The sequence below is a fragment of the Crocodylus siamensis genome, chromosome 5 (assembly GCF_052110815.1).
Source record: "Crocodylus siamensis isolate JL-2025a chromosome 5, ASM5211081v1, whole genome shotgun sequence".
Classification (NCBI taxonomy): domain Eukaryota; kingdom Metazoa; phylum Chordata; order Crocodylia; family Crocodylidae; genus Crocodylus; species Crocodylus siamensis.
This window is the reverse complement of record NC_143399.1, coordinates 192,175,022-192,202,167: the sequence shown is the minus strand read 5'-3', so window position 1 is coordinate 192,202,167 and position 27,146 is coordinate 192,175,022. Positions and strand designations below refer to the sequence as shown.

The 27,146-nt window shown below is 44.1% G+C and overlaps 1 protein-coding gene across 7 annotated transcripts in view; it reads left to right on the top strand.

The window, feature by feature from the left end:
• RBM33 (RNA binding motif protein 33) overlaps positions 1-27,146 on the top strand; it is a 169,032-nt gene that overhangs the window by 27,435 nt on the left and 114,451 nt on the right. For all 7 annotated transcript variants that reach the window (XR_016442375.1, XM_090047647.1, XM_090047643.1 and 4 more), the window contains exons 4-7: positions 2,311-2,387; positions 4,395-4,707; positions 5,863-5,985; positions 17,651-17,822. Coding sequence is in view for 6 of the 7 variants with exons in the window: in XM_090047647.1 (XP_089903773.1) it covers positions 2,311-2,387; positions 4,395-4,707; positions 5,863-5,985; positions 17,651-17,822 (685 nt within the window). In the remaining variant the exon portion in view is untranslated. The remainder of the gene's footprint in view (positions 1-2,310; positions 2,388-4,394; positions 4,708-5,862; positions 5,986-17,650; positions 17,823-27,146) is intronic.

Below are 27,146 nucleotides of genomic sequence, written 5' to 3'. Positions count from 1 at the left end.
AAATTCTCCCAGTGTCTCTGGCACCCACTCAGAGTCCAGCCTCTGCTGAGAAGAGCCCTGTGTAGCCCTAGCTGCAGCCTGCCCCCGTGCAGATCCAGTGGGCACATGCCCCCATGAGCCACTCCCCTGCCATGCCTTGGCAATGTCTGCCCCTACCCTCTCCCTTACTGTGAGGAGGCATTGACCTGCCGCCCCCCCACACCCCTTTCCTCCCTCACTCCCCTTCCACCACACCAGACTTACCAGCTGGAAGCAACTGTATTGGAAATTGGATCAGTATTGGCCAATGTGCCTCCTTAAATATTGGCTATCGGTATTGGCCCCCAAAATCCCTGTCGGTGCATCTCTACGAGCTAGTGATTTGCATCTCTTCCCCAGGACATAACAGTTCATCTTCAACAGATTGGGAAGATAGATAAGAAGATGGGTAGCCACAAGGGCTCCCAACCATCTCCTTTGTTTCTGTGCATGTCTCAGTTTTAAGATATCCCAGGTTCTTTGACTGCTAGTAGCTGTGATAGTATGATGGGGCATGGATCACTCTATACATGCCTTGTTATATTCCTCTTAAAGCAAATGCTACTTGTTACTCTTGAAATGGGATACTGGGTTATATGGAACTTCAGTTTGTCCCTGAATGGCAATTCTTATGTTCCTACAGAGTAGTAAAGTGTCCATTCTCTTTCTATTTCCCACAGTAGGTTATCCATAATATCAATTAATTGGGGAGCAAGTGGTACTGACAGGACTGATAAGAGGGGAGAACAAGGAATCCTCTCTTCTTTCCATAGACCTGTGATCCTTGATTAGATGCCTGTGCCCCAAACCAGATGGGTTTGCGGGAGGGGAATCGGAAAGGTGCGGGATGGCGGGGTACATGTTCCCTAGATTTGTGTGCAGGGTAAGTGTGGACTATCTGCTGTGAAGTGCTGTGCCTGCCTCTTCATAGTGGGGGCACTGGGCCAGGGCTGTACTTGGGGCAGGGTGAGCAGGTGGTGGCTTTGGGACAGAGGGTTGGGGGGGGCAAACATTGGGGTGGTCCGTAGCCTACCCTGTAGCCCCTGCTCCTAGTGCTACTGCTGCCTGCCCCACACTCATCCACCCAGAGTACAGCTCCAGCTCAGCCCCCCTGCCAAGAAGAGGCCAGCCCAGCCCCTGGCTGTGAGTCCACAGTAGGTAGCCTGCCCTCACCCCACGTACAGACCTGGGGGGCCCTTCCTCCATACCTCCCTTGGGGTTGTGCACAGCTGCAGGAACCACGCCCTGGATGAGCCACCCACGGCTCCCCACCCTGGCTGGGCAGTGCCTGTCCCTGCCCCATCCTCACTCCCTCCCTCTCAGTGGGGGTCTTGATCTGCTTTCCTCACACCCCTTCCCTCTTCCTGCCCCTTCCCCTTCATAGACTTACTGGCCCGGACGGTGTTGCCCAAACTGCTGGGTTGCATGTCTGCTCTTGGATCAGTATCGGCTGATATGGCTGGTTAATAATTGGCCATTGGTATTGGCCCAAAAAAATCTGTATCGGTGCACTCCTACTTGTATATTTAAGTCCTTTCTCTTCTCTCCTTTTTAGGAGTGGTGTATGCATGTGGGGGTGGGGAACGATTCAAGTAACTTATCCAGTTATGTAGTTGTTTTTTCTGTATAGTAACTTTCTTTATTAAAGATGTGACAACTTGAAAAGAGGTCAGGAAAAGACAGGAACAAATTTATGCCTGAATATTTTTTCTCTTGTCTGAACTCTTCTTACTCTTATCCTACTTTCTGACCTCTGTATCCTTTTCTAGTATTTGTCTCCTAAATTTCTGTTTCATTTAAAGTAACATGTTGTTCTCCTTTATCCTGCCTGTTTCTAGATCATTAATGAAGTTGTTAAATAAAGTAGGTCCTAATACCAACCATTTCAATACCCCCAGGCACCTGCAAACAACACCCCCCCATCATTATTTTGCTTGATCATTACCTTTTAGTTTATTGTCCTTCAGCCAATTTTCTCTCCCTGTGGCAATGTTGAAATCTAAGCCAATTTGAATGTATTTTACAAGTTTTCATGAGAGACTATCAAATGCTTCACTGAAATTCAGATACATTTTCCACAGCATTCCTTTCATCATCTGATTTAAATAACGTTTTTAAAAAAGAAATCAAATTTGTCTGGTCAGTTTTTTTATTCATTATGAAAGCATGTTGCTTATTGTTTGTAGTTTTTGTGAGAGATTATTACCGTGTACTTTTTTTGTATGTTTTAAAAAAACTTATATTTTATAACAAGAACCAGATGTTCACAACTCATCTCTTATGTTAACCTAGAATCAGTCCGATTTGTCAGATGAAGAGCTGAATGATGATCTTCTACAGAGTGACAATGAAGAGGAACAACATTTCAGGTATCCGTTTCTTGGTTTCTAAATTTTATGGATTAAATTTAATTTGAATAATTTCCTGCTGAATGACATGGGTAAACTTTTACAATTGGCGCATTAGAGCTACTGAACTAGAGTTCAAAATAGAACTACTTTATCATCATCCCTCGGTTGCAGAAATTTGTATTGTCAAAAATGGTTTGACTGCATAATCCATTTTAAAATGGCTTCCTTCTAATCTAGGTGCAACATTTACAACATTTTTATAAATGCATTGTATTTTTATACAATTTTCTATTGTATTTTTTTGTGAAATCTATTTTGATTTTATTCTTACTGTATCAGTGGTTTAAAAAATGAGCTCTGTAAAATTGTCAGTGCCTCGTATTGTTTATGCTTTATTCTCTGGCCATCATTGAATAATGAGTGTTAGTGTGTTTCAAATAAACTGTTAAAACTGTCAGTTAATGTCATTTAAATAATGTTTATGAATATCTACAAGCTTTGATTCTCCATTCCTTCCATGCCATAGATACAAGCCATTCTTCTGCAGGGCCTTTGGAATACCCCACTTAACTTTTCAAATTGCATCTGATGTCTTTGGAGCCTTTGGCAGTGGTCCCAAAGCTTGCAAGATTTGAACTGGGGGCAGGGGTGTAGTTTAAAATGAACCCTTGAAATTTGCTACAAAAAGTAAAGAGTTGAATAGGCCAAGGCACTCTCACCCAAGCTCATTAAAGGTGTGCCATCCATGTTAGTGCTCTGTGCTAGTATGCATCTAGGCAGAGAGAACTTGTGGCATTTCCATTGAAAATATTGGCAGCTTTAGCTTTAATGTCTGCCCTTTACACACTGAGGTGGGAGTGGTGTGGGATGCTGTTCCATATTATGCCTCCATATTACTCTTTATGCATTGTTAGGAGTTCTTCCCTGCTCTAAGCATTTTGTACAGTACTTCCCTACTGTAAGCTGTTTTCGCCCAACCTTTTCTTTCCACCCACTTGTTTTTTTTATAATTTTATGTTTTTTGAACTACTTTTTTCCCACCAGTGGTAGTATTTAAGCTTGTTTGTGAAATGAGTGCTTGTCTTTTTCTTTTTTCCATCCCACTCACACTAGTGCACCATGGAAATCTGTCTATATTTTTGGCTTCCAAATTGTGTTTTTATAAAATAAAAAAAAAAAAAAAGTCTCCTTTTTAAAACCATTTTTGGAATTGTAGTGTGGCATGGGGAGAGGTTTAAAACTGCCTCTCCCCAAAACCCAACTTTTTCAAACCAGTACCAACACATTGTAAATATATACACTTCCAAATATTTTGGGCTTCTCTTGATTTTGTAATTTGTCACTGTCTTGATTTGCTTTTGTAGTTGGTTGTGATAGCATGTGTTGTAAAGCAACGATCCAATCTTAAATTCTAGTCTTTCTTTTAAGTCATTTTCAAATGAATTATTTTTTAAAGGTCCAAATGTACTCTGTTACTAAGTAATTGTCTTAAGCCTTTATGAGTTGACTTTTTAAAACAGTTCCTGTCTACATGAATTGCACTTCATTTTCAATGGAAAATCAAGGCTACCACAAATACAAAATTGAAATCACAGTAATTGTATGCTGTCAATATTAATATACTAATAAAAAGGATTTGTAGCTTAGTTTGAGATATTAGAAAGCAGATGCAGTTGTAGTCATTTTGTATATTTTTGTTAGTCTGCGAATTAAATTGAATCCAGTCTGCTTGGTTTACTGTGTAGGACTTTTGCCAAACTGACCTGTTAGACCATCTGGTTGGTTTGATTCCCCATGTCAAATAGCCTGCAGCTGGTGATAAGCTGGGGTATGGTCTGCATTATGAATTTTATGGCATGCAGTCAATTGGTGTGCAAGGTATTTTTTCTTTACTAATCTAGACAACATGCTTTTTTGGCTTCACTGAACTAATGCTCACAAACAGAGGTAACTGATACACTTGACTTCTAGTTTGAACCTTTTTTTTTTTTTCTCCCCCTCCTCTTCCTTCCATCACCACTGTAGTTCTCAAGGTGTCACAATTAGTCTTAATGCTACGACTGGCTTGATTACATCATATGGATTATCTGAGACCACCAATGATCAGTCTATACAACATGAGTCAGAGTATGACCAAGGGGAGGATGAAACAGATTATGACAAATCAGAAGATCGTGAGATGTACGCTCAGGAGTATGCAGAGGAAGGACAGTATGAAGGCAATGAAGCTGAGCTTACAGAAGACCAGATAGAGTATGTGGAAGAGCAGGGAGAGGAAGAAATTTACAATGATGAAGTACTAGACATTGAAATCAATGAACCTCTAGATGAATTTCAAGTGAGTTTCTTTCTATTGTATGTCCAAAGATAACATTGCTTCATGTGCATAGGTTTTTAGACTGATTTGAAATCTGTTTACCTCCCTAGGGAGGTGGGGAAATTAGACCTATTATCACTGTCTGCCAGTTTCTTTATCTAGGCTGTGACAAAGTTTGTGTTGACAGCTTGTTTGGCGGTAGGTAACGCTCCTTTGTCATGCTGGAAGGCAGTTGAGAATCATGACCTTGAGGATTGTATCCTTAAGGAAGAAAACAGCTTTGTGTGGTGGAGATACACTGCCAATTGTTAGAAGTACTTAATGCAAAAGCTTTTATCCAGGCTTTAGACAAGATCTGATAAAGTCCTTCGAAGGTGAAAAGATTATTGACCTGCTAAAGACATCTTTAAGGTGCTAATATTCCAAAGTGATTGATGTCCTGCTCATTCATCCTTTTTTGTAACTGAGAACTGTCTAACCCTGAATAAAGAGATTGGAGGTTAGTTCAGGAAATGTCACATGCATAATTTGATATCATTTAAGCAGTCTATTAAAGGACATATATTAGCTTTAATTGCTAACAATTGTATGATCACAATTTAAGCTGCATGCACTTAATACATTTTAAAATATTAATATTTTTGTTCAGAAAAGATTTTTCGCTTTATTTATGTTTGTACAGCATATAGTACAATATGATCTTGTTTAGAGCTACTAAATGAGATTCAAATGCAAATCAAAAATCGCTGTAGAAAATTGGCATACTGTCTTAAACCCTTTTTAAATAGCAAAAAAGAAAACTAGGAATAGATGCTAATGTGTGAAGTGCTTTCTGTGCTCATAGCAGCATAGACAAGCAATTAGTTCAGAGCCCCCTCCAAAGAATTTGCAATCTAATAGCCTGTCAAACTAATGGGACGTCACTGGCAGCTAGATCTCACTATGTTAGTTCCCTGCATTGCCATACAGTGTTTTACAGGTACTTTAATATTTTTTCCAGTAACATTGCAACTGTTAGAGCTGTTTAAAGATGCTTTCATTATATCCTGGCTTAAGCTTGATTTGACTGATAAAAACACTTTTTCTTGAACTGATGATGTAAGGACAATAATATAATCAGGTACCTTGCCTAACTGTATATGTTCGAATTTTTTATCCTGTATCTTTCTTTTGTAGGATGAAGAGTATATGCAGTCATATAATGAACAGCAAGGAATGGAAGACCAAGAAGACTATGTAGCTGAAGAGGAACTGGAAGAAGTTCCTGACTCTCAAACACCTGGAAATGAATCTGAAGAGGTATGTTGTTCTCCAGTTAAGATTTGTGGAAGTTCACAAGTTCTGCAGCCAGCAGCTATTGTAGTTCTGAACTTGTCCAAGCTGCTTGCTAAGGACTAATGCCAATACTTGTGTGTGAACAATTTGTCCCTGATGTTATCCCTTCAAAATGGTTGTTGTGATGCAGAAATGTTTGAGAGTACTTTGTCACTTAACTGTGTTCATTTTCTTCTAATGGTGGTACAGAGTAAGTATTTTTCTTTTTTGCTGAAAAACTGTGAGGTAGTAGGAAAGTGTAAATGTCCGTATTTCCTTTAGTGTTAAAGGAACTGTTTGCCATCTTCTAGAAGTTTTAGGTGGAAGAATAATGTGATGTCTGGGTTGTCTTGCACAAATCTGTAAAAACTGCTTTTCTGAGCAAACTAATATATTGGAGTAAAGAATGTATGGGTACAGTTTTCAAAATGATGCAAATCCCCTTTTTTAAGAGAGCATAAGCACTAAGCCTCTACATCTCAATGAAAGTTACAAAGACGTGCTCAGGTGTCAGGTTTGTTTTGTAGTAACTTACTCATCATCAGGGATCCGGGTTTCCCATTTGTCACGGGGGGGGAAAAACATGGGTTTTCCACTTCTGCAAAGAGCTCTCCGCAGGCTGGCAGAGTTCCAGCCTGCCAAGGGCTGGGGGAGTAGAAGGAGGGTGGTTAGGCAGGGGGTGCCATGTGCATGCTCACACATGTACATGGCCTCCTGGCAGCCAGGAGAGCAGCTCCTAAAGGTAAATCTGGTAGGGGGTGGCAGAGATTGAGGCCCCATAGGGAGGGAGGGAGTTGGGTGGGGCTGGAGTTGGGGCTGTGGCTGCTACCCAGCTGGGGTGGTATGTGGGGTTTGGGGCCTGGGGCTGGAGTGCATGGCATTAGAGCCCTTGCAGGGAGTGCAGTGGGGCTTGTCTGGGGGTGGGGGGGAGCAGTGAACTGGCTCCCTGCTGCTGTGCGCACTCCTGGGGTGGGGGAGACATGCCCCCCAGATTTGTGTGTGTGGTGGGGTGGGAGGGGCAGGCTGGGTTCCACTCTGCCACAGCAGCCATCACCTCCTGGAGCTGGCAGCCAGGGCTCAGGCGCTGCTGCAGGGGAGAGGGGGCTATGGACCTGGGTCTCCGGCCCTGTAACCTTAACAGTTGGAGAGGCCCCCTCTGGCAGGTCTGGGAGGATGGGGGGCTGTGGGTGGGAAGTAAGAGGCACCAGCAGGGCCAGGGGGCCTCGGTGGGAAGTGAGGGGCCTGGACCTGCTCCTGGTGAATGAGCAGGACAGGGGGTGCTCTGATTTTTCATGACTTAAAAAAAACAAACCAAAACAAACCCACAATCAAATACCAAAATCTATAGGTATTTAGAATTGTTTTGGTTATAGTGATTTTGAGACACTGGTAGGCTTCCAAATTTATATACATGGATTTTGAGGTTTTTAATTAGAGAATTTGCTATTTTTAAAATTTTTAATCTGAGGATTTGCGATTTTTTTAAAGCAGAAAATCAGAATCCCAGTCGTTAGAATAAAAGGAGAAGCAAAGCAAGCGAGATGCCTAGTACTTTGTTACTAGTTCCCCTAACACAAAGTTAGAGGTTTACTGCCAGAAACAAGCATTTGCTCACATGTAACAGCACTGAAGGGTCTAACAGAATATGCTTTAAAGTTTGATGTTCACCTATTTAGATCATTTAGCCACTGGCAAACTTAGAGTTTTTTGAGCCTCTTGGGAGTTATTTTTTCTGTAACATATTTTGTTCTTAGACCTGTTGTTTGTGGCTTTGCTAGTTGTATCAAATACATCAGAATAGAACAAATGGGTTTTGCTAGATTAATAGTCACATAGGATGGGAAGGTCTTTTCTGGGGCAGAGTCAAGTCTTCTATTATGACAAGCATCATGAGACACCAGTCTGATTCCTAAACATATCAAGCTCTGTCTTGAAAAGTAGTTGGCTTTTGCTCCCCTACCTTTGTGGCAGATCCAGTATTTAACAGGACCTACAACATGTCTTTCAGTTCTGTTTTTATAGGGATATTTAATCTTTTATTAGCTGTAAATTTACATGCCTTTCAGTAGTTAAAGGAACTCTAATGCTGTTGACCAGCCACAGCCAAGTGCTGTGCGTAGCTGTCTTTTCAGCAACTAGTAGCGTTAGTTTAATTGGTTAATTTTACATATAATTACTGCTTCTACCATTACCATTTAAAAATAACAGGACTGTGCAAAGCTTTGGTCGCTGATGTAGTTTGGAGGAGATTGGGCCCAATTCAGTGGCTGAATCTCCGAATCCGACTAGAATCAGGAGGCCCATTAATCTCTCCAAATGTAATCGGAATCCTCTGATTTCAATTCGGAGAGATTTGATGATTTGGAAATAGATGCAGCTTATATATATATTTTTTCTACATACCTCAAAGTACCAGGTGGCTTGTGAATGCTGAGATGGTGGGGCGGATGGAGTGCAGGTGGTCCCCGCTACGCTCAGCAGCAGCCCTGGAAATGGACCAGAGGCACTTCCAGGCCACTTCCAGGTCTGCCATGGAGCACATGGGGGACTTCCCCCTTCCCCCCACCCCCACCCAGCTGGTGCCTCCTGAGTCTAGGGGAGCACTTGAGGTGCCTCCATGGCCAATTGCCAAGTTGGGAGGTGTGCCCAGGGGGTTCCCCCATGCTCCTGTGGGATGTTCCATCCACCCTACCATCTCAGTGTTCACAAGCTGCACCTGGTACCTCAAGGTATATAGAAAAAAACATATAAAGCTGTGTCTGTCGCTGATTCTCTGAATCAGAATCTAATCTTCAGATTTGGGTTCAGCCTCATTGAATTGGGGCAGTGATCCGAATTAGTGAATTGAACCACTGTCCGCCAAATTGGGCTGAATCCGAATCGAAATTGAATATGTCCTGCTTAGTACAACCGGAAAAAAAATTACATGGAGTACAATACAAAGCAGTAAAAATTCTGTAACCAAAACTGAAAATGTATTGGCTAAATGTGTCCTTTTTGGGACAGCTGGGGACATCAGTTTCCAGGTGTAAGACTTATAACATTTGGTTTAGAATTGTGCCCTTCAACCTTCTCAACTTTTGCATTTTGCAGCTTTCTTGCTGTTGAACAAGGAGGAGGGCAGAACAAAAATAACTGTCTGTGCTCTGATGAAATATAACTTTTCTACTTAGTAGTGACAGTACATTGGGGGTGAGATTGTGACACTAGCAGATTACACGTTATATGTAAGATGAATTTATTCCAGCAGTTGTTGCAAAATTTAACAGAAGAGAAAATGAGACTGTTTGAGACTTGTAGTCTCAGTAGTTCTTATTGAGAATCTGTTGGACACCTGATGAAAAATAGGAGGCTTAGTGAGATCAAATCAACCACCATGGGTACATAGTATAAGAAACCTTGTAGGAGTTGGTTTGCTGTTAGGCATAATATGTCCTAGACTACTTCCCAAGAACAGCAGAACATTTAACCAGTTCAAATCTAGTGGGAAAATGAGACAGCATATTGTGAAGTTAGAAAAGACATAATTAGTGAGCTTACATATGTGCACCTTTTTATCAACTTATTCCATCAATTCAAGTCTTTGGGGATTCTTTTTAATAATTGATTTAAACAGATGTTGCTGTCTGTTTTGGACCAAAAAATTGACCTACCTTAAAATTCACTAGAAATGTTCCCTGTAGCCTACATTTTAAGAAATATGTCAGGGTGCCTCTAATTTATTGAGGACTTCCTGCCTGCAGTGTTTAAGCAGCAGCAATTTCCTAATGAATTCTGTTCCTTTTATACAGCGAGAAAATAGCAAATGTGTGGTGTCTTATTATGTGGGCATGATCTTAGAGGTGTTTATGGTCTTGGTGTTGACACAATCAAGTGTTCCCTGTTGATTATCAACTTGAAAATGTGGTATGACCAAACATGTGTAGCAGAGATTTCTCTTCCCTCCCTCCCCTTTTAAATACATGATGCTTTGGGGTTTTTTCCACACTGCATGCTCCTACCTCCTCTCACCCTAGGTATGGAGCACCTTTCAAAGCGGGAGTGTTTTTGTGTTGCCTTATATTCCTGCTGTCACTTAGCCTACTTTCAGGCTGAAGTCTGTGGGTAGAATTGGCTTGTGTTTGTTCTTCTGTGTGTGTTCTGTAATAACCTCGTACTGCTTTTACACAGAATAACAGTATGCCAATTAGACAACGTAATGAAGAAGAATTAAACTTCATTCTCCATCATGGCATTGGATATTAATGTTAAATTGTCTAGGGTGTTAGTAATTCAGTTGTTTATGTGTGACTAATCAGTGGGTGTGTTGTACTTTTGTCCCTTGACACTGATGGTTCAGGTATCAAGGCAAGCTCTCACTTAGTCAATGTTTTGATGTTGCTAGAGAAGTAAGTGAATCGAAATGACTTCTCATAATGACATCTCTGTTTGATTACATTGATTGCCTTTTTTCCATAATTCTTTCATCCCCATTTGTGGAAGTATGTGATTAAGTCCATACCTGGAAAGGCAGGCAATTTCTGATTTGTGACTGGGAGTCTGTTGAGGAATTGTGAAGTGTATCTCTTGCCCTTTCCCCTTGAGATTTCCTCCAAAAGTCACTTACTTTTGTGCTTAGTCCCTACAAGATGAGATGCGTTTTTAAATTTTGAGTTGTATTTTATTGTTTTGTAAATGCATGTGTTGGTATATTGCTGGTTCGTATGCTTGAACATTGCCAAGAATCTTGTAAAAATAGTCGAGTATATATTAACTTCCATATTGTAATCCATGTTTTCTATAAGCTATGTTCATATATAGCTGCTTTGGGTATATACACTTTTAAAAAATAAATTCACTGAATATGCAGGGATACTTTTGATGGCATAAAAGAGCATCATTAGAGATTTCCACTCCTGGGTTTAAAACCTCAGGTATGAAACTTCACCTACACATTATCACTTGAAAATAAGCTAGAATTTTTGGAGGGGCTGCATATCAGGTGACTAAAATGTACTTGGAACATTACATCCCTTGTCAGTTACTTTTCAGGCAAAAAAGCTAATACAGTTCCAGCTCCCCCAGGGAGGCTGTGAGTTGCTTGTCTAGAGATACTGCATTTAATGAGGTATAATTACAGAGAATTCTTCCCTTACTTCACACTGGGATTCCTTAGCTCTGTCCTACTAGAAAAATCTTAATTTAAAATGGGATAAGGTTTGTCACAAGACACTTCCAAAATAACACGCTTTTGTTCCCAATGTAAGCGTGTTTCAAATGTGGTAGGGAATAAGCTGCTTGTATTTGTAAGATAGTCTTTGCTGGCTTTGCCAAAGGAGGGTTCATTCCAGTATATACTATCAAATATTCAGTACTGGGTTTTCAAATTGAGAAGTCTTCCATGGTGTTAATTTTCCCTGCACAGATGGAACTGAGAGACTTTAGAGCAATGTGGGGTGGTTGTTGGATTGTTTGTTTTCCTTTTTAAGACTCTGCTCTTACAAGGCTAGACGTATAGTCGTGCATTTTCAATGGTTAGGAAAAGCAAAACAACAGCAAACCTTTTCCAGACACCCTCCCCCACCCCCCGCTTTTGTTTAGGCAAATATTGTGTCCCTTGCTTACAGGGATTAAGTATTGCAGTTTGTTTTTTGTATTGTGGTAGTTCCCAGAAGTTAGCCAAGAATAGTTTTGTCTTGGTGGGTGCTGCACATTTGAACAATTATGTATTTTCTCTGTCCCATCTTACAATAAACATGTGTTAGAGGAAAGGACCATAACATACAAAGAGAGTTTGCAAATACCTTGTTGTTTCATAGTACTTTAAAAATTCTTTCTCATTGCCGTTTTGTTAAATACTTGAAACAGAGAAAGGAATGCAAAAGGACCATTGAAGAGCTCGGGACAAGATGGAAGAAGGAGGGAAAGTGAAGGAGTAGAGTATTGGAGAGCAGTTGAAGTGAAGAGTCAAGCTGAAGCGAATATTTGGGAGGAAGGGGCAGGGGAGGTTGAAGCAGTGCAAAGATGGTGGCTAGGTCTGGGTGGGCAAAATACCATTTGTGGGCTGGATCTGGCTCACGGAGGGACTTTTGTCCAGCCCATGGTTGGTCCCAGACGCTGTCCAGTGCCTTGTCACCCCCCCCACCCCCGGTCATGCACTGGGGCTGGGGAACTCCATAGCTAGACTGCCTTCCTAGGCAGCCCAGGTGATGGTGGTGGCAGCAGCAGCTCCTTTCAGGTGCTATTGCCACTGTCCTCAGCCACGTGGTACTGGCAGGTACCCGTGCGCACAGCCTTAACCCTGGCCTGCCCTGCACCAGCTCTGGACCAGCTGGAACCCACGTGCACAGCCCCGACCCTGGCTTGCCCTGTGCCTGTTCTGGAATTACCCGCCCACACTGAGCAGTGGCATCAATGGTGGTGGCTGGGCAAAAGCTGCTGCTTGGAGCAGGGGAGAAATAGCCTCTCCCCCTTGCTGCTGCTGGGCCCTTTTGGCTGCAGCTGCCTGTGCCCGGGCTGCCCTGTGACTCTTGCACTGTCACTGCTGCCCTGCTGTGTGGCTCAGAGGTGGCAGTGATGGCAGCAGAGAGGAGCTGCAGGGCAGCCCAGGCATGGGCTCCTGGTGGCTGTAGCAAGAAGGGTCCAGCGGAGGGGCTACTTTTCCCCGACGGTGAGCAGCAGTTTCTGCCTGGATGCTGCCACTGGTCACCATGGGTGGACAGTCTAAAGCAGGTATGGGGTGGGCTGGGTTTGGGGCCGTGCAAGTGGGTTCTGGCTGGTCTGCTCTGCCAAAGCGAGTCCAGAGTGGGCGCAGGTTGGGACTGTGCACTGACTGGCTCGCAGCTGCTCCCCGGAACTGCCTGCGTGGCCCACAGGCCCAAATAATTGCCTGCCCTGGTCTAGATGCATTCTGACATTTGACATTTAATTCCAAGAAGTCTTTACAGTGGAGGCATCTGATAAACCAGTTGCCCCTAAAGTTCTGTTCAGGAAAATGTATAGATGTTTCTTTAGACATCATTTGTTTTAACTTCCTTAACCTACATAACAAAATCCAGTAGCTGGAAGTTCTGGCCTCAAGGAGCCAAGCAGGCTTGTCGCTTGCTTCCGAGTTATAACTTCTGAAATGTGAATGTATTTGTTTTTCTGTGGAAGTGATATTAGTGGTTAATATATAGTATTTTTCAAAAAGCAGGATCTTCTTGAAATTAGAAATTGTTAACATCCTATTTTACTCATTATTTCAGTCAGTTTTCCAGCTGGTCCTCTGAATTCTGCTTCAAATTTATATGAATTACTCTTTTTGGTACAGAAGAACACAAGCTTTAAAAATACCGATAGTCAACAGCCTCTTGGTAAAATGTGTCAGAATAAATCTCCCAAATTTGTGTATGACTTAATGAGTCATTAATAGTAAAATGTCTACAGTGGGCACAGGAAATGAATGGTGGATTGCAGATTTCCTTCTATGTGGGTTCTTTATGTGCGAATTTGCCCTTATGTGATGAGCATATTTAGATCAATAATTCATTATATGCGAGGTAAATTTGCTCTTATGCAGTCAGCAGAGATGCCTCCCCCACAGGTAAGTCTATGGGGTGAGGGGAAAGGGACATGGCCCCACTCACCCCAGGTGTGGCCAGTGTTAGGTGCCTGCGGCCGCTAGGCTGTACTCTGCTCTGCCTGTCCTCCTGTGCCTGGGCTAAACTCTGCTCCCAGGCTTCACTGTACCGTGGTGCAGGCAGCTGGTGTTGGCTGCTCCTGGGGCTGCTCCAGCATGGGCTGGGGTGAGTGCAGACAAGCAGAGCCCCTGACAGCGTGGGGTGCAGGACTCACCACAGCCCTGACTGCAGTGGCCCCAGGAGTGGCTGGCGCCAGCTGCCTGCACCAGGGCGTGGGGTAGCCCAGGAGCAGAGGTGAATGGGGACAGGCAGAGCACGGTGCAGCTCAGTGGCTGCAGGCAGCTGGCACCAGCTGCTTCTGGGGCTGCTGCATCCGGGGTTGGGGTGTGTTGCCACTCCGTTTCCTTTGCTTTGCTGCCTTTGTGCAGCCCCCTGGAACAGCACCCTTCCCCCCCACCCCTTCCCTAGTCCCAGCCTCCCTCACCCCATGTAAACCTGTCCCTATTTGTTACGTTGTGAAGTGGGTTAGCTTTGTGCAAACTTTGATTTGTGTGCCGTTCTCCAGGAATGCATGGACAACATACCTCGAGGGGGGAAACCTGTACTTCAATTCACGTAGGCTTTTGTCTGTATCCCATAATAATTTTTTTTTTTATGTGTGGATTGAAATGTTGTTGGAAATGGAAGAACTCCTTGTTTGAATCTGACAGTGATATGGTAAGAGGTTCTCACGTTCTTACAGATTTTCTTGAGCATCAGTGTTGGACTTCTGGGTCATCTAAAACTGGAGAATGGAATAAGTGATTGTATTTGCTGGCAGTGATTAGTCTATACCAAGCTGTTGCTGAAGAGTGCCTAAACTTTGGTTTGCAAGAGAGGTTGCAGAGTTGACGGTGAGACTACTGTGCAGTACTTGAAGGTATCTGCCTCCTGCCACTGTTGATCTACGTCAAGTTTTCTCTGCTATGCAGTACCCAACCCAGAGCAAAGGGGAGTTTAGCAAGGAGGTTGCACAGCACAAATCTAGTTTTCTGTGAGAAGTAATTAGATTTTTTTTTTATATATATATATAGTTTCTCATAACCCATTCTTCTAAAAAGTTGCTTGGTTACTTCTAACTCATTATTACACTTATTTGACAACCCTATAGCCAAGATGCGACTCATGGATCGCTTTCCTAAATCCCATAGGCTCCTCCCCCCCCAGCCCTCTGGCCGTGAGCTTCCTCAAACCCTATGGTTTGGCAGGCAGCAGAAGCTGGAGGAGGGAGGGGGGAGCCCAGGGACTCCAGAAGAAGCAGCAAGAGAGCAAATGGGGGGAGAACAGTATCCAGCTGCAGTTTAATCCTTTGGGGGCTGCATGCGGCCAGCAGACATCCCTGCTTTAAACTGTAATCTTAGGTAATGTCAATAGATGATATAAAATGGAAATTTTAAGTGAGAAAATATTTCTTGCAGAAATCTTGTATAGCTACTGGGTTTTTTTGTGTTTTTAAAGTTTTTAATTCTATCGAAAGAAAAAGTTCCATTGTTCAAATTTTTTGTATGGTGTTCTCATTGTGTTTTGTCAAAAGTTTGCCTATTATGTCTTTGCTCATGTTATCCTTCAGAGTTGTACATGCTTTGAGCTAGCCCTTTGCCTTGTCTAGGGCTTTTAGAATTTAAGATCACCTTTAGCTTCAGAACAAAATCTAGCCAAATCCTTTCTCTGGAGGAAGATTTTGAAATGGCTTATTGGAAAACTAAAGGGATTTTTGTTTTAATTGGTTAAATTTATTCTCTGCCACAAATATTTTAACAAATTTTGAAAAGTTTGTTTTTAAGAAGAAATAAGATGTAAATTCATGGCAAGTTCTAGTAGTCCTTCCTAGAGCTAAGTGCAGAGGACAAACTGTTGGCCATCACAAGTTTGTCTCCATTACAACCTATATAGCTCTTCCACTAATTCATTAGGTTTAGATTTGCATATGGGTCAGCTAGTTAACAAATCCTGCTTTGCCTTGGCTGTTTTGTGCTCCAGCTAACTGCTGTCAGGGTAGTAGTAGCAGCTCAGAGGGCACCACTTCTGCAGTTGGCTGTGTAGGACAGATGAGCTCCAGCTGATTGGAGAATGGCACTCTTTGAATCACAAGTCATAGCAAGCAGCTGAGTAGCTTATTATTATTTCAGCAACCCACTGTGAACTAAGTGGGTTTCAAGCCACCTCTGTGCAAAAAAAAAAAATTAAGTTTTTTCTGTACTATATAACAATTTTAATTTTACAGAAGTGTAAATCAAATGCAATTTACATAATTATCTGCAGGGATCCAGGTTTTCTGTTTTCTCTGTTTTTTAAAAAATGCGGGTTTTCTGCAGTTTCCCACGTTTTTTTTCCCCTTTAAAGGAGGTTTCTCCTTGCAGGCTGGTAGAGAGCAGGCAATGTGGCAGGGACGGTGGTGCAGATTTATGTGCCCACTGCAGGGCGTGGAGCTTCAGCTGGGCTGGGCCAGCTTTGGGAAGGAGCCATCTTCGTGGCTCAGTGGGTGGGACCAAGGAGTGCTGCTTTGCCATGGCTGCCAAGGTTTGGTGCCCCCTGCCTACCTACCAATAGCAGGGGGCACAACTCTGTGCTACCACTGTACCTTACTACGGCAGTGCTCCTTCTGTCCCTGTTGTGTCACAGACACAATTCCTGCTCAGAGCTGGTCCTATTTGGTTACGGCCCCACGTCTTGCTGTGGGTGCAGAAATCTGGGAGGCCATGTGCCTCCCTGCCCTTCCAACATGTTGCCTGTGCCCATACCCTTCATAGCATCATAGAAAATTAGGGTTGGAAAGGATCTCAGGAGGTCATCTAGCCCAACTCTGCTCAAAGTAGGATCATCCCAGCCAAAGCTTTGGCTAGCTGGGTCTTGAAAGCCTCCAAGGATGCAGCTTCCACCACCTCTCTGGGTAACCTGTTCCAGTGTTTTACTACCCTCTGAATGAGAGAATTCTTCTTAATAGCTAACCTAAACTTCCCTGGCTGCAACTTTAGACTGTTGCTCCTTGTTTTGTCATTACTGAGAACAGTCTAGCTCCATCTTCTTTCAAACCCCTCTTTAGGTAGTTGAAGGCTGATATTAAATCCCCTCTCAGTGAAGGGGACTGGGGGAGAGCTCTGATTTTTTCCATGATTTAAAAAAAAAAAAAACCCCAACAAAATCAAACACCAATATTTATAGGTATTTAGAACTTATTTTATTATAATAATTGAGGCACTGGTAGGCTTTGATACTGCTTTAGAGAAAACCAGGTTTCCTAAATCTGGAATTGAATTTAACCATCCCAGGAAAAAGAATTTAATTTTTTTCAGCAGAGGTTAGAGGGCAGAAATGCTGGCACTTGTGATCTCACTCCTCCCCCCCCCCCCCATTCGTAAACAATACAAAGATTCATTTTTACTAGGGTACTTGAAATATGATTGAAGAAGAAGGCCATAACATTTCCCTATGCAGATTGGGCATATTTAAATTGGGTACCATAAAAGAGTGTTCTGCATCTTTCTTTATTTTGAGATGAATAACTACAATTAACTTGAATGTTCTATTCCTTGAATATTTCCTCCAGACAAGCAAAATTGTACCCAGTTGGAGAAATAACTTAGAAATGTGTAAGTTATCTTGTCTTTCATACCACTTAATGCTATTGATACTTTGTGACTTAAACGCTAAGGGTCATTCCTTTAGTCTTTTTATTTTATTTTTTCAAAGGAGATGGTATTCAATCCTCAAACAAAAAACTTATGTTTTATGACTTATTTTATACATTTCAGGTGTAGCAATATCATATATTGTAACCAAACCAAACGTAAGATCTCTTGAATCTGCTCAATTTGAAACTTTACACAATGCATACTTTATAATACCAGAAATGTACATGATGTGGAGCTCATGAAGTGCTTTGTCACTTGCTCATTAAGTTTTTTTTTTTTTTTTTTTTTTTTTTTTTTTTAACCATTGTTTTTAGCATGTTGAAAACCTAGCTTGGGCAGTGTCCACTTTTTTTACATCCTCTTTATCTTGTGATGCAGGTCACCAATGAAACATTGGAATTTCAGGAAGAAACAAAAGAGGAATCGGATGAAGAGGAGGATGATGATGAAGAATCTGGACGACTGCGTTTCAAAACTGAACGAAAAGAAGGAACAATTATTAGGCTTTCAGATGTTACAAGAGAGAGAAGAAACATTCCTGAAACTTTGGGTAAGATTCTGTGGCAGTCGCTTAAAACTTTCTTCACTATTTAATGTATTTCCAAAGAGGAGAGAGAACAAATCTCTTCCATTAGCTTGCTTTATAACCAGCTGTTCTTCTGTAGCAGTATAATGGTATGCTGTAAAAAGTCGGTGCATTGTTTACTCATTGAAACTTTGTAGTTCCTTAAACCAGTACAGTAGCTGCCTGTACACTTTGAATAATCCATTACTGTTCTAGTATGTATACCTTTTAAATGTTCAGAGTTTTCACTTGATAACGCATACAACTATGGTGTAGTTTTCTCTAGTTTAAAACCAACTTAATGGGTTTGTGTAGCAGCACCAAACATATATTTGGTGCATTTTTTTAGTATTTAAGTGGGTAAAGGCATTCTTTGGTTAATCACAGTAAGACTTTTTCATCAATTAGCTAATGAACTGATAGACCACTGTGTGCATTTTCAGTAAAAAATAAAGAACTGATTTTTAGCTGTCCCTGACTCGACCCTGTTTTAGCTTGTCTCTGTAAATAAAATTACCTTTTGTTAGCTTTTAAGGGTTTATTTCAAGGCAGCAGATTATTCCTGAGGTTCAGTTATGATTTAAAAAAATTTTTTTTTTTACCGTATTTAGTTGAATACAAGATGAGATATGTCCCCCTCCCCCTGAATTTAACATGCTGTGGGTTGGGGGAATTCACTCATTTTATAATTGCATGCAAGGAAACCTCACTAAATACTAGAGGTGCACAGATACATCCGTCAGATGTCGCATTGGTACTGATATGAAGAAAATTGTCTATATTGGATATCGGCCCTATGGGGCTAATAAATATCCATGCTGTGCGCAGCTGCAGTGCAGCATAGAGCAGAGCCAGCAGTGTGGAGAGCTGCCTCCAGCTGGTAAGTCAGAAGGGGAGGGGGCAGATCAGTGCCCCTAGCGGTGAGGGGGGGCAAGAGCAGGCACTGCCAGGTTGGGGGGGGGGGGGGAGTTGTGGGATGGAGGTGCGGCTCATGGGAGAAGGGTGGCTGCTGCTTGCACCGGGGGGGGGGGGGGCATGTGCCCCTGGATCTGTGCATAGTGGGCTTCAGCTGTGGAGTGGAGTGGAGCTGGAGCTGTGCACCACTGGCTCTTCTCACCAGAAGCTGGGCTCAGAGTGAGTTCCAGTGGCACTGTAAGGAGGCCGCAGCCACCCCACATTTGCCTGCAGCTCCACTCCTAGCCCCACACTGCTGCCTGGTGCAGCCCTGGCTGAACAACCCATCTCCACCCAGGTGCTGGGAAAAGCCGCGGCTGCGGTGGGCAGCAACACAGGGCTGGAAGCAGAGCTGCGGCAAAATTTGGGATGGCTGCAGCCTCCTCGCAGGTGCGGCCCACCCTGTGCAGCTCTGGGAGCACACGCCCCTACCCCATGAGCTGCACCTCAGTCGCGTGCCTCCCCTGCCCCGGCTGGGCAGCGCCTGGCCTCCCCCTCACTGTGGGGAGACATTGATCTGCACCCCCATGAGTCACTGGTGCCTCCTGAATCTGAGGGGGTACCTACAGAAGCCACCCCATTGGGGGGTCACCAGCCCTACTAACGGTATCAGTGTCAGCTGGTGGGGCCGGCAGCTTCTGCAGCACCGTGTCAACCTGGACATTGGACCAGCAAGCTGGCTGGGCACCACTCCCACATGATAGGTTAGTGCAGCCCATTTGAAAAAAATTATATATGGTAGTGCTCAGTCCTCTTCAGCGCCAACTCTTCTTTGACTGTGTCACTACATTGCATACATTTTGACTTCCTGGTCACTCCTGCAGCTGAGCTGTGCCTTTCTTTCCCATTTCCAGTAATTCCTGTTTCTTCACCTGCCTTTAAATGTTTGGCAAACATCACAAAACCAGGCACGAAACAGTTCACCCAGAATCTCCGTTGTCCTTTCTCTGAGATTAAACATAGATGTAGCAATTTCATGGTTATTGTTTTCAAATTGGTTCCTCACATCTATGTGCTCAGGGAGTACATGGTCTGACAAAGGAAGGGGGAAAGGGGCTGCCAGGGAAAAAAAAGTGGGGGATACCTGACACCTCCCCCAGATTTACTTTCCTTGCTCTAGCAGTTGGAGGGGAACAAATTCAAGGCAAACCTCTGATAATTAGATTCTACACCTGGAAAATTACAAGAAAATTTTATAATTTTTTTTTCCTTATAGAATCTAATTGGGGGACTGTCTTGTAATCAGGGTAGTCTTTTATTCAACTAAATACGGTAAACATTTTGGTATTTAATTGTCCTACTGGAGACCGCTGTAGCTACAACTCATTTAATAGTTGCAGAACATCTGGCATCTTGTAGTGGTATAAGGAATAGTGGTATAGCTAGAAATATGAAATGAAGCAGATTAGCTGTGCCGGGATATGTCCCATCAAAACCGACGTGTTTCATTGAGTGAAATGCATGTCTCTCTTTGTCCTGCCTGCTGTTGCTTATTGACTTTAGCAAGGCTTTTGAATATGGTCTCCCACAGCATTCTTGCAAGTAAGCTAAGGAAGTATGGGTTGGATGAGCAGACTGTAAGGTGGATAGAAAGCTGGCTGGATTACCAGGCTCAATGGGTAGTGCTCAGTGGTTCGATGTCTGCTTGGCAGCTGGTATCAAATAGTGTCTTGGGGTCAGTCATGGTTTTGTTCAGTATCTTCTTTAATGATCTGGAAGATGGGATGGAGTGTACCCTCAGCAAGTTTGCAGATGATACCAAGCTGTGGGGAGTAGTAGATGTGCTGGAGGTTAGGGCTAGGATTCAGTGTGATCTAGAGAAATTGAAGGATTGGGCCAAACTAAATCTCAGCAAGGACAAGTACAGAGTCCTGCACTTACGACTCAGTAATCCCATGCACTGCTACAGGCTTGGGACCAACTGGCTAAGCAGAACTCTGCAGAAAAGGACCTGGGGGTTACAGTGAGAAGTAAGCTGGATATGAGTCAACAGTGTGTCCTTATTGCCAAGAAGGCTAACAGCGTGCTTGGCTGCTGTTAGGAGCATTGTCAACAGATTGAACTGGAACTAGGCGTATCTAGTTTGTAGAAGAGAAAACTGAGGGGAGATTTGATAGCAACCTTTAACTATGTGAAAGGTGGTTCCAAAGAGGATGGAGCTAGATAAGAGGCAAGCACAGCTTCCAGGCAGGGTTGCCGCTAGACCAAGGGCAAGCATTAGTCGGGGTAGGATTTTGCTGCTGCTGCTGCAGCCACCTCGGGAACTGCTTGGCTCCTCCAGCAGCACCTCCTGTCACTGCTGCAGTGCTCCTGGCAGCAGGTAGGGTGAGAGCATAGGGCTTGGGCCTGTGCCTAGTGGTGTGGCAGGAGCACGGATCCCAGGTTGGCCTGGTTGTATCACACGGGGCTCCTTGCAGCTCAGGTGCCGCTGCTGGCATTCGTGTACCACTTGGGGGAAGCCCCACACGATGATGCCAGTGGCCTTCCTCATTCCCTGCTGCCATGTGCAGTTCCCGGGACTCTGCTAGAAGTGTTTGGGAGTCCCGCCCTGTGGAGCCAGGCCAGCTCAGCCCTACTTCACGGTGGAGTCCTGTGAGTTGTATCTGGCAGCAGGGCCAGGCCAGCAGCTCCATAGCATGGGCCTCCCCGCTGCAGTGCACAGTTCTGGTGTTGTCCTAGGACCTACACATGAGTTGCTGGGAGTCCTGTGCAATAGAACTGGGCCAAGTTGGCCCTGTTCCCTGCCACCATGTGCAGATCTTGGAACTGGCTGGAGCCATGTACCACCAGGGGGCCCTGCCTGCACAGGCGATGAGTGCCCTAAGGGCCTATCACCTGCTGCTGCTGCCACCAGCGCAGGGGCTGTGTGCAGTGGGAGCCCACACACACCCACTCCACCCTCAACACTATACAAAAGTAAGACTTTATTTGGGCTATTATACAGTCACTTCTATATACACTATGCTAGCATTTCTCAACCCATGAGTTGTGACCCAGAAGTGGGTTGCAGGACTCTGTGAAAGGGTCACAAACAGACTTTAAAAATGGATTCGCCTTTCAAAGAAGAAAAACGTGGAAAACCATGGTTCTTCCTTTTCAGGCTGGCAGAGTTCTAGCCTGCAAGGGGCTGCTTTGGTGTTCCCTCTGCCCCACATACTGTGGGGTGGGACCTGGGGGCAGGGGGTAGCAGGTTGTGAGTGAGGGGCGCTGGGTCGTAACTGGCCATTGGTGCTTACATAGGGGTCCTGCTTCAAAAAAGGCTGAGAACCACTGCACTACGAAAACTCATGTAAATCAGGACAAATATTTTTGTAAATATGTTATAATAGATGTTTTGGGGGGTTTTTTGCTGGGGGGTGGGGGAGAAATATGATTTGTTTGTTTTCTGGCTCCAAGATGCCAACCCCTCCCCGGAGTTCTTCCACAGGCGAGGGGAGGGGGACATCTGGTGGCAGAAGGCAGGGGTTAGGGTGCGGGGCATTGCCCAGCACTTGCCTTGCAGCCCGCAACAGCTCATCAGAACTCATTAAGTAGCCCTCCAGCCAAAATAGTTGCCTACCCCATAGTTAGACATTTCTCCATGGTGACAGGTGTCAGAGCAAGGAGCCAATTGTCTTAAGTTGCAGCAAAGAAAGTTTAGGTTGGGTATTAGGAAAAAGCTTTCTTACTAGGAGGATGGTAAAGCATTGGAACGGGTTACCTAGAGAGGTGGTGCAACCTCCATTCTTGGAGGTTAAGGCCCAGCGTCACAGAGTCCTGGTTGGAATGATCTAGTTGGGGGTGGCCCTGCTTTGAGTGGGGGATTGGACTAGATGACCTCCTGAGGTCCTTCCAGTCCTAATTTTCTATGATTCTGTTCTGGGGCTGGGGCCACTTCTGGGCAGCTCTGGGGCAGTCAAAAAAGTAAGTGGTGTGGAAGAGCAGGAGGTGGGTTTGCAGGTAGCAGGGTGTCAGATGTAGGCTTGAGGGACAGGTGGCAAGGGGTAGCCTTGGGGAGTGGGGGGGAGGGACAGGGACAGGTGGTAGGGGGGTTGGCATAGGCATCAGGGACCAAGGGGTTGGGTAAGTAGCAAGGGAGGCAGGCACTGCGGGAGCTAGTGTAAGATGTGGCAGGGATGGAGGGGGCAGATGACGGTGAAGGAGAGGAGCAAGTGTAAGGGTAGGCACAGGCATTGGAGCGGGGTAACAGCTGGGGTGGTCTAGACCCTCATTGCTGCTTTGTGTGGGGTTGACTTCAAGACTCCTATAATTTTCCTTGTGTAGAATCTAATTATTGGGGGCCTTCTTAAATTCAGAGTCATCTTGGATTTGGGTAAGTATAGTAATTGAATTTAAGGGAAAAAAATCTGAAGGTATGCCTGTGTAGTACAATGCAATGACATATATACTAACAGAGCTTCCGGGTTTGGGTATGCAAGGCTAAATATTTCAGAGGATGGTACTGCACTTTACTAAGCTGATGTATATTTAAAAGGAGACATTTAGAGCAACATGTAAAAAAATACTGTGGTGTCATTATGAAGTTTTAATCGAGTTTTATGTAGCTCTTAGACAAGCAAGCTATTGACTAGTTGCTCTTTTGGTATTTTTTATATTTTGGTTTTCTAATGTCTTTGTTAATTAAAATGAGTTTTTTTGAGTTTTTGTTCCGCTAATGAAAGGGCATATAGTAACTGCATTCAACGGTAAAGTAAGCACTACAAAACGTGTCACTTGCATGCAACTGTCAGCAGTACCCATGGAATTCTTTGCCGTCTTTTTTTTTTAGCAGGTACGACTGGTTTAAAAATGAAACTTTGTTACATAGCTGCATCTCTTTACTTTAAAATCTGAGCATAGTTGAGAAAACACTTAAAGAGAAATTAACATTTCAGTTGAAGTTACAAACGTAATTTCCATCCTGTCACATTTTGGTGACCTTTTGTGACAGCTTGTCTCTATTGGAGGAGTGCGTTCTTACTTGCTGATTAAAGATGTCATTTGAAACCATTTTATTACCAGGGATAGTGAAATTAATCTTGACATTTTGAGCCACTAAAAAAATAATTGCTGATTCACTGCATTAACTGTGTGAGTGTGAGAATTGTATAGTTAAGATTAGAAGAAGCGGGTGCTAGTTTAAAAAAAAAAAAGCTGTCATGAATGGATTAGAGACTTTCCCTAAATGTTTCTTCAGCTATGAATGTGGAACTGGTGGCTTGGTTAAGTTTTAGGAAGGTAAATATTGTAGGAATAATCTGAAATCAATTTCTAGGGATACTACATTCATCTCGGGGGAGGGAGGAAAGTGTTTTGCCACGTGTGTTTACTATGATGAAGTCTTTAGTGACTGTAGAGTTCCCAGTGATTTATACAAGAGATTTATCTTCTTATCCCTTAGCAGGGTAAATAATTGTTGTCTGTGGCTTGATGCAGGAAACCTAAGAATATTCTTCAATCCTCATTCTCCAGGCTCCTCCCCTTCTTTGAGTGCTTAAAAAAAAAAATATTTGCCCCAATTTTCACAACTGTCTCTAGAATAATAGAAAGTCACAAACAAAACTACAGCTGTTAATGTGCTTAGTGGTATTGAGCTATACTGTGTATAATATCTACATATGCCATTGCTTTTAATAGATTGTGGGGGTTTTTTGTCTGATGTCAGCTGTTAATACTTCACTGTTTGTCTTTTTTCACATGCATGTAGAAACGTATTGTGTAATAAGATCAGGAGCTGCAGCTCTTGGGGGTGGGGGAGAGAAGGGGGCTGTGCGGGGCTCTTCTTGGCAGGGGCTGGCCTCAGAGTGGGTGCCAGTAGCACTAGGAGGGGGCTGCAGCTACCCCAGATTTCACCATAGCCCCGCTCCCAGTGCCACTGCCATGCACCTGCCCAGGACAGCCCCGGCTTAATGCCTTGCCTCCACTCAGCCAGGAAGAGCTGGGGCTGTGCCATGGTGCTAGCACTGGGAGTGGGGCTAGGGAAAAATTTGGGGTGGCTGCCACCCCCTCCCAGCACCTGCTGTGAGCTCAGCCCCTGCTGAGAAGAGCACCACACCCCCAGCCTGGAGCTGCAGCCCACCCCATACAGATCTGGGGACATACTCCCTCCCCCCCGCCCCCTCCTGGTGCAAGCAGGAGCAGGAGTCCCTCCCAAGAGCTGCAGCTCTGTCCTGTCCCTGCCCCGCCCCAGTCCCTTCCTCACTGCGGGGGGTGTTGATTTGAGGCCCCCCACCCAATGCCCCTTCTCTCCCCCATCTCCTTACACCACAACAGACTGACCAGCTGGAGGCAGCTGTATTGGCAATCAGTATTGGATGATATGCCTCCTTAAATATTAGCTATCACTATTGGCCTCCAAAACCTCTTATTGGTGCACCCCAAATTTTTATGCTGTACACTGGAATACACGTACCCCACACATACACTTTACAATATATATGTATATCTTACAGTGTGCAGCATAATATCATGGGTATAATACATTTTTAACCCATACGTGTGTGTATCAGAGGTCAGAATAGTCTGTGCATGTGTACTGAGGATGAGCTAAGGCTGTTAAGGGAACCTTAAATTATTGTATTTGATATGAGTGCTTAAGGCAAGTGAATGTCCTGTAATTCTGCAATCTTTTCTGGTGAAGATGATGTAGAACTATTTGTTGGGATTGGATCTAAGCTAATGACCTTAAATTAATTTTCTTGTCTTTTTAAAAAAAGAAAGGGAATTAAAACTTATCGTATCTCCTGATAGCTAATACACATTTTTGCTCTAGCAGAAATTTTTGGCGAGTTAAAAAAACTGGGTGAAATGCACAAAAATCCTTTCCCCATAACTGTCACCTTTGCAGCGCATGTAATAATGCCTGTTTTTTGTATAGTTTCATAGTAGCTAGGGTCAGGAGGGACCTGATCAGATCATCTAGCCTGACCCCCTGCCACAGGCAGGAATGAATGCTGGGTTCACCAGACCCCAGACAGGTGATCTTCTAATCTCTTTTTGAATTTGCCCAAGGTAGGGGCGAGGACCACTTCCCTAGGAAGTTGGTTCCAGATTTTGGTCACCCTAACTGTAAAATATTGCCTTCTGATCTCTAACCTAAAACTGTTCTCCATCAGCTTATTACCATTGTTCCTTGTCTGACCCCAGGTGGTGCTGGGGAGAAAAGGGCTCTACCTGTTTGCTGTTTATCTCCCCTGATGAGTTTGTAGCAGCCACCAGGTCTCCCCTCAGCCTCCTCCTGCTGAGACTGAACAGGTTCAGGTCCCTCTGTGTGTCCTCGTAGGGCCTGTCCTACTGCCCTCCCACCAAACAGGTGGCCCCCCTCTGAACTCTCTGCAGGCCGGCCACATCCTTTTTAAAGTGCGGCATCCAGTACTGGCCGCAGTACTCCAATTGCGGCCTGACCAATATCGCATAGAGGGGGAGTATCACCTCTGGAGTGGCTTGAGATGCATCTTTGGATGGATGCATGACAAGGTATGGCTGGCCTTGCTGGCTGCGGTCTGGCATTGGCGGCTCATGTTCATCTTGGAGTCAGTGACTCCAAGTTCCCTTTTCGCCCCTCTGCTTTCAAGAGGGGAACTCCCCAGCCTGCATGTATGCTGTGGATTCCTTCTCCCAAGGTGCAGCACCCTGCATTTGTCTACAATGAACCCCATCCTGTTCTCATCTGCCCACTTTTATGCATACTCATACTTACATGAGATTTTAATGTTTGTACTGAAAAAACTGAGCATGTGACCTATACCTAAATGTAAAATGCTGGGCAGAGAGGTATTGCCTCATTTCCTTGCCAGACATAAGGATTCTTAACCCTTTTCCCCCAGTTCTCTTAAAGTATATCTTGCCCAACCCCAATTCCAGCATATAAGGGAGCAGGACTCCTTTCATTATCCGTAACAAACTAGGTGCATGACAGGCTGTAACAACATGAACTTTATCTCCAGCCATCTGCTAGGCTGGGCTGTTGCAGGGAAGATTAAAGAACCCTCTAGGGAGAGAAATTCTTTTCAGCCTCAAAAAAGGAAACTTGCATGGAGCATACAGCAGATTCCTTCCAGATTGCAGGAACAGAAGGAGCTGTTGCTTTCTATACAGTGGAGCCCTGGCTAGAGGACTTGCGTGCCCATGCCATGGGTGCACAGGGCTCAGTTGTTCCCTTAGAGATTCAACAGTCATCTGTGACTCCCCGGGTTTCCAACTCCATTTGGGGCCAAGGTCCGGATGACCCATCTTTGGTTTTGTTGCTGGTGGAGCCTCGGCTTGTCAACACAGCTTCAGAATCTAGATTTCCAGAATGCAGCATTTTCCCCCTGCCACTGAGTGTTGAAAAACTAGAATGTGATCATGAGCAAGGGATTGGGGTAGCGGGTAAAT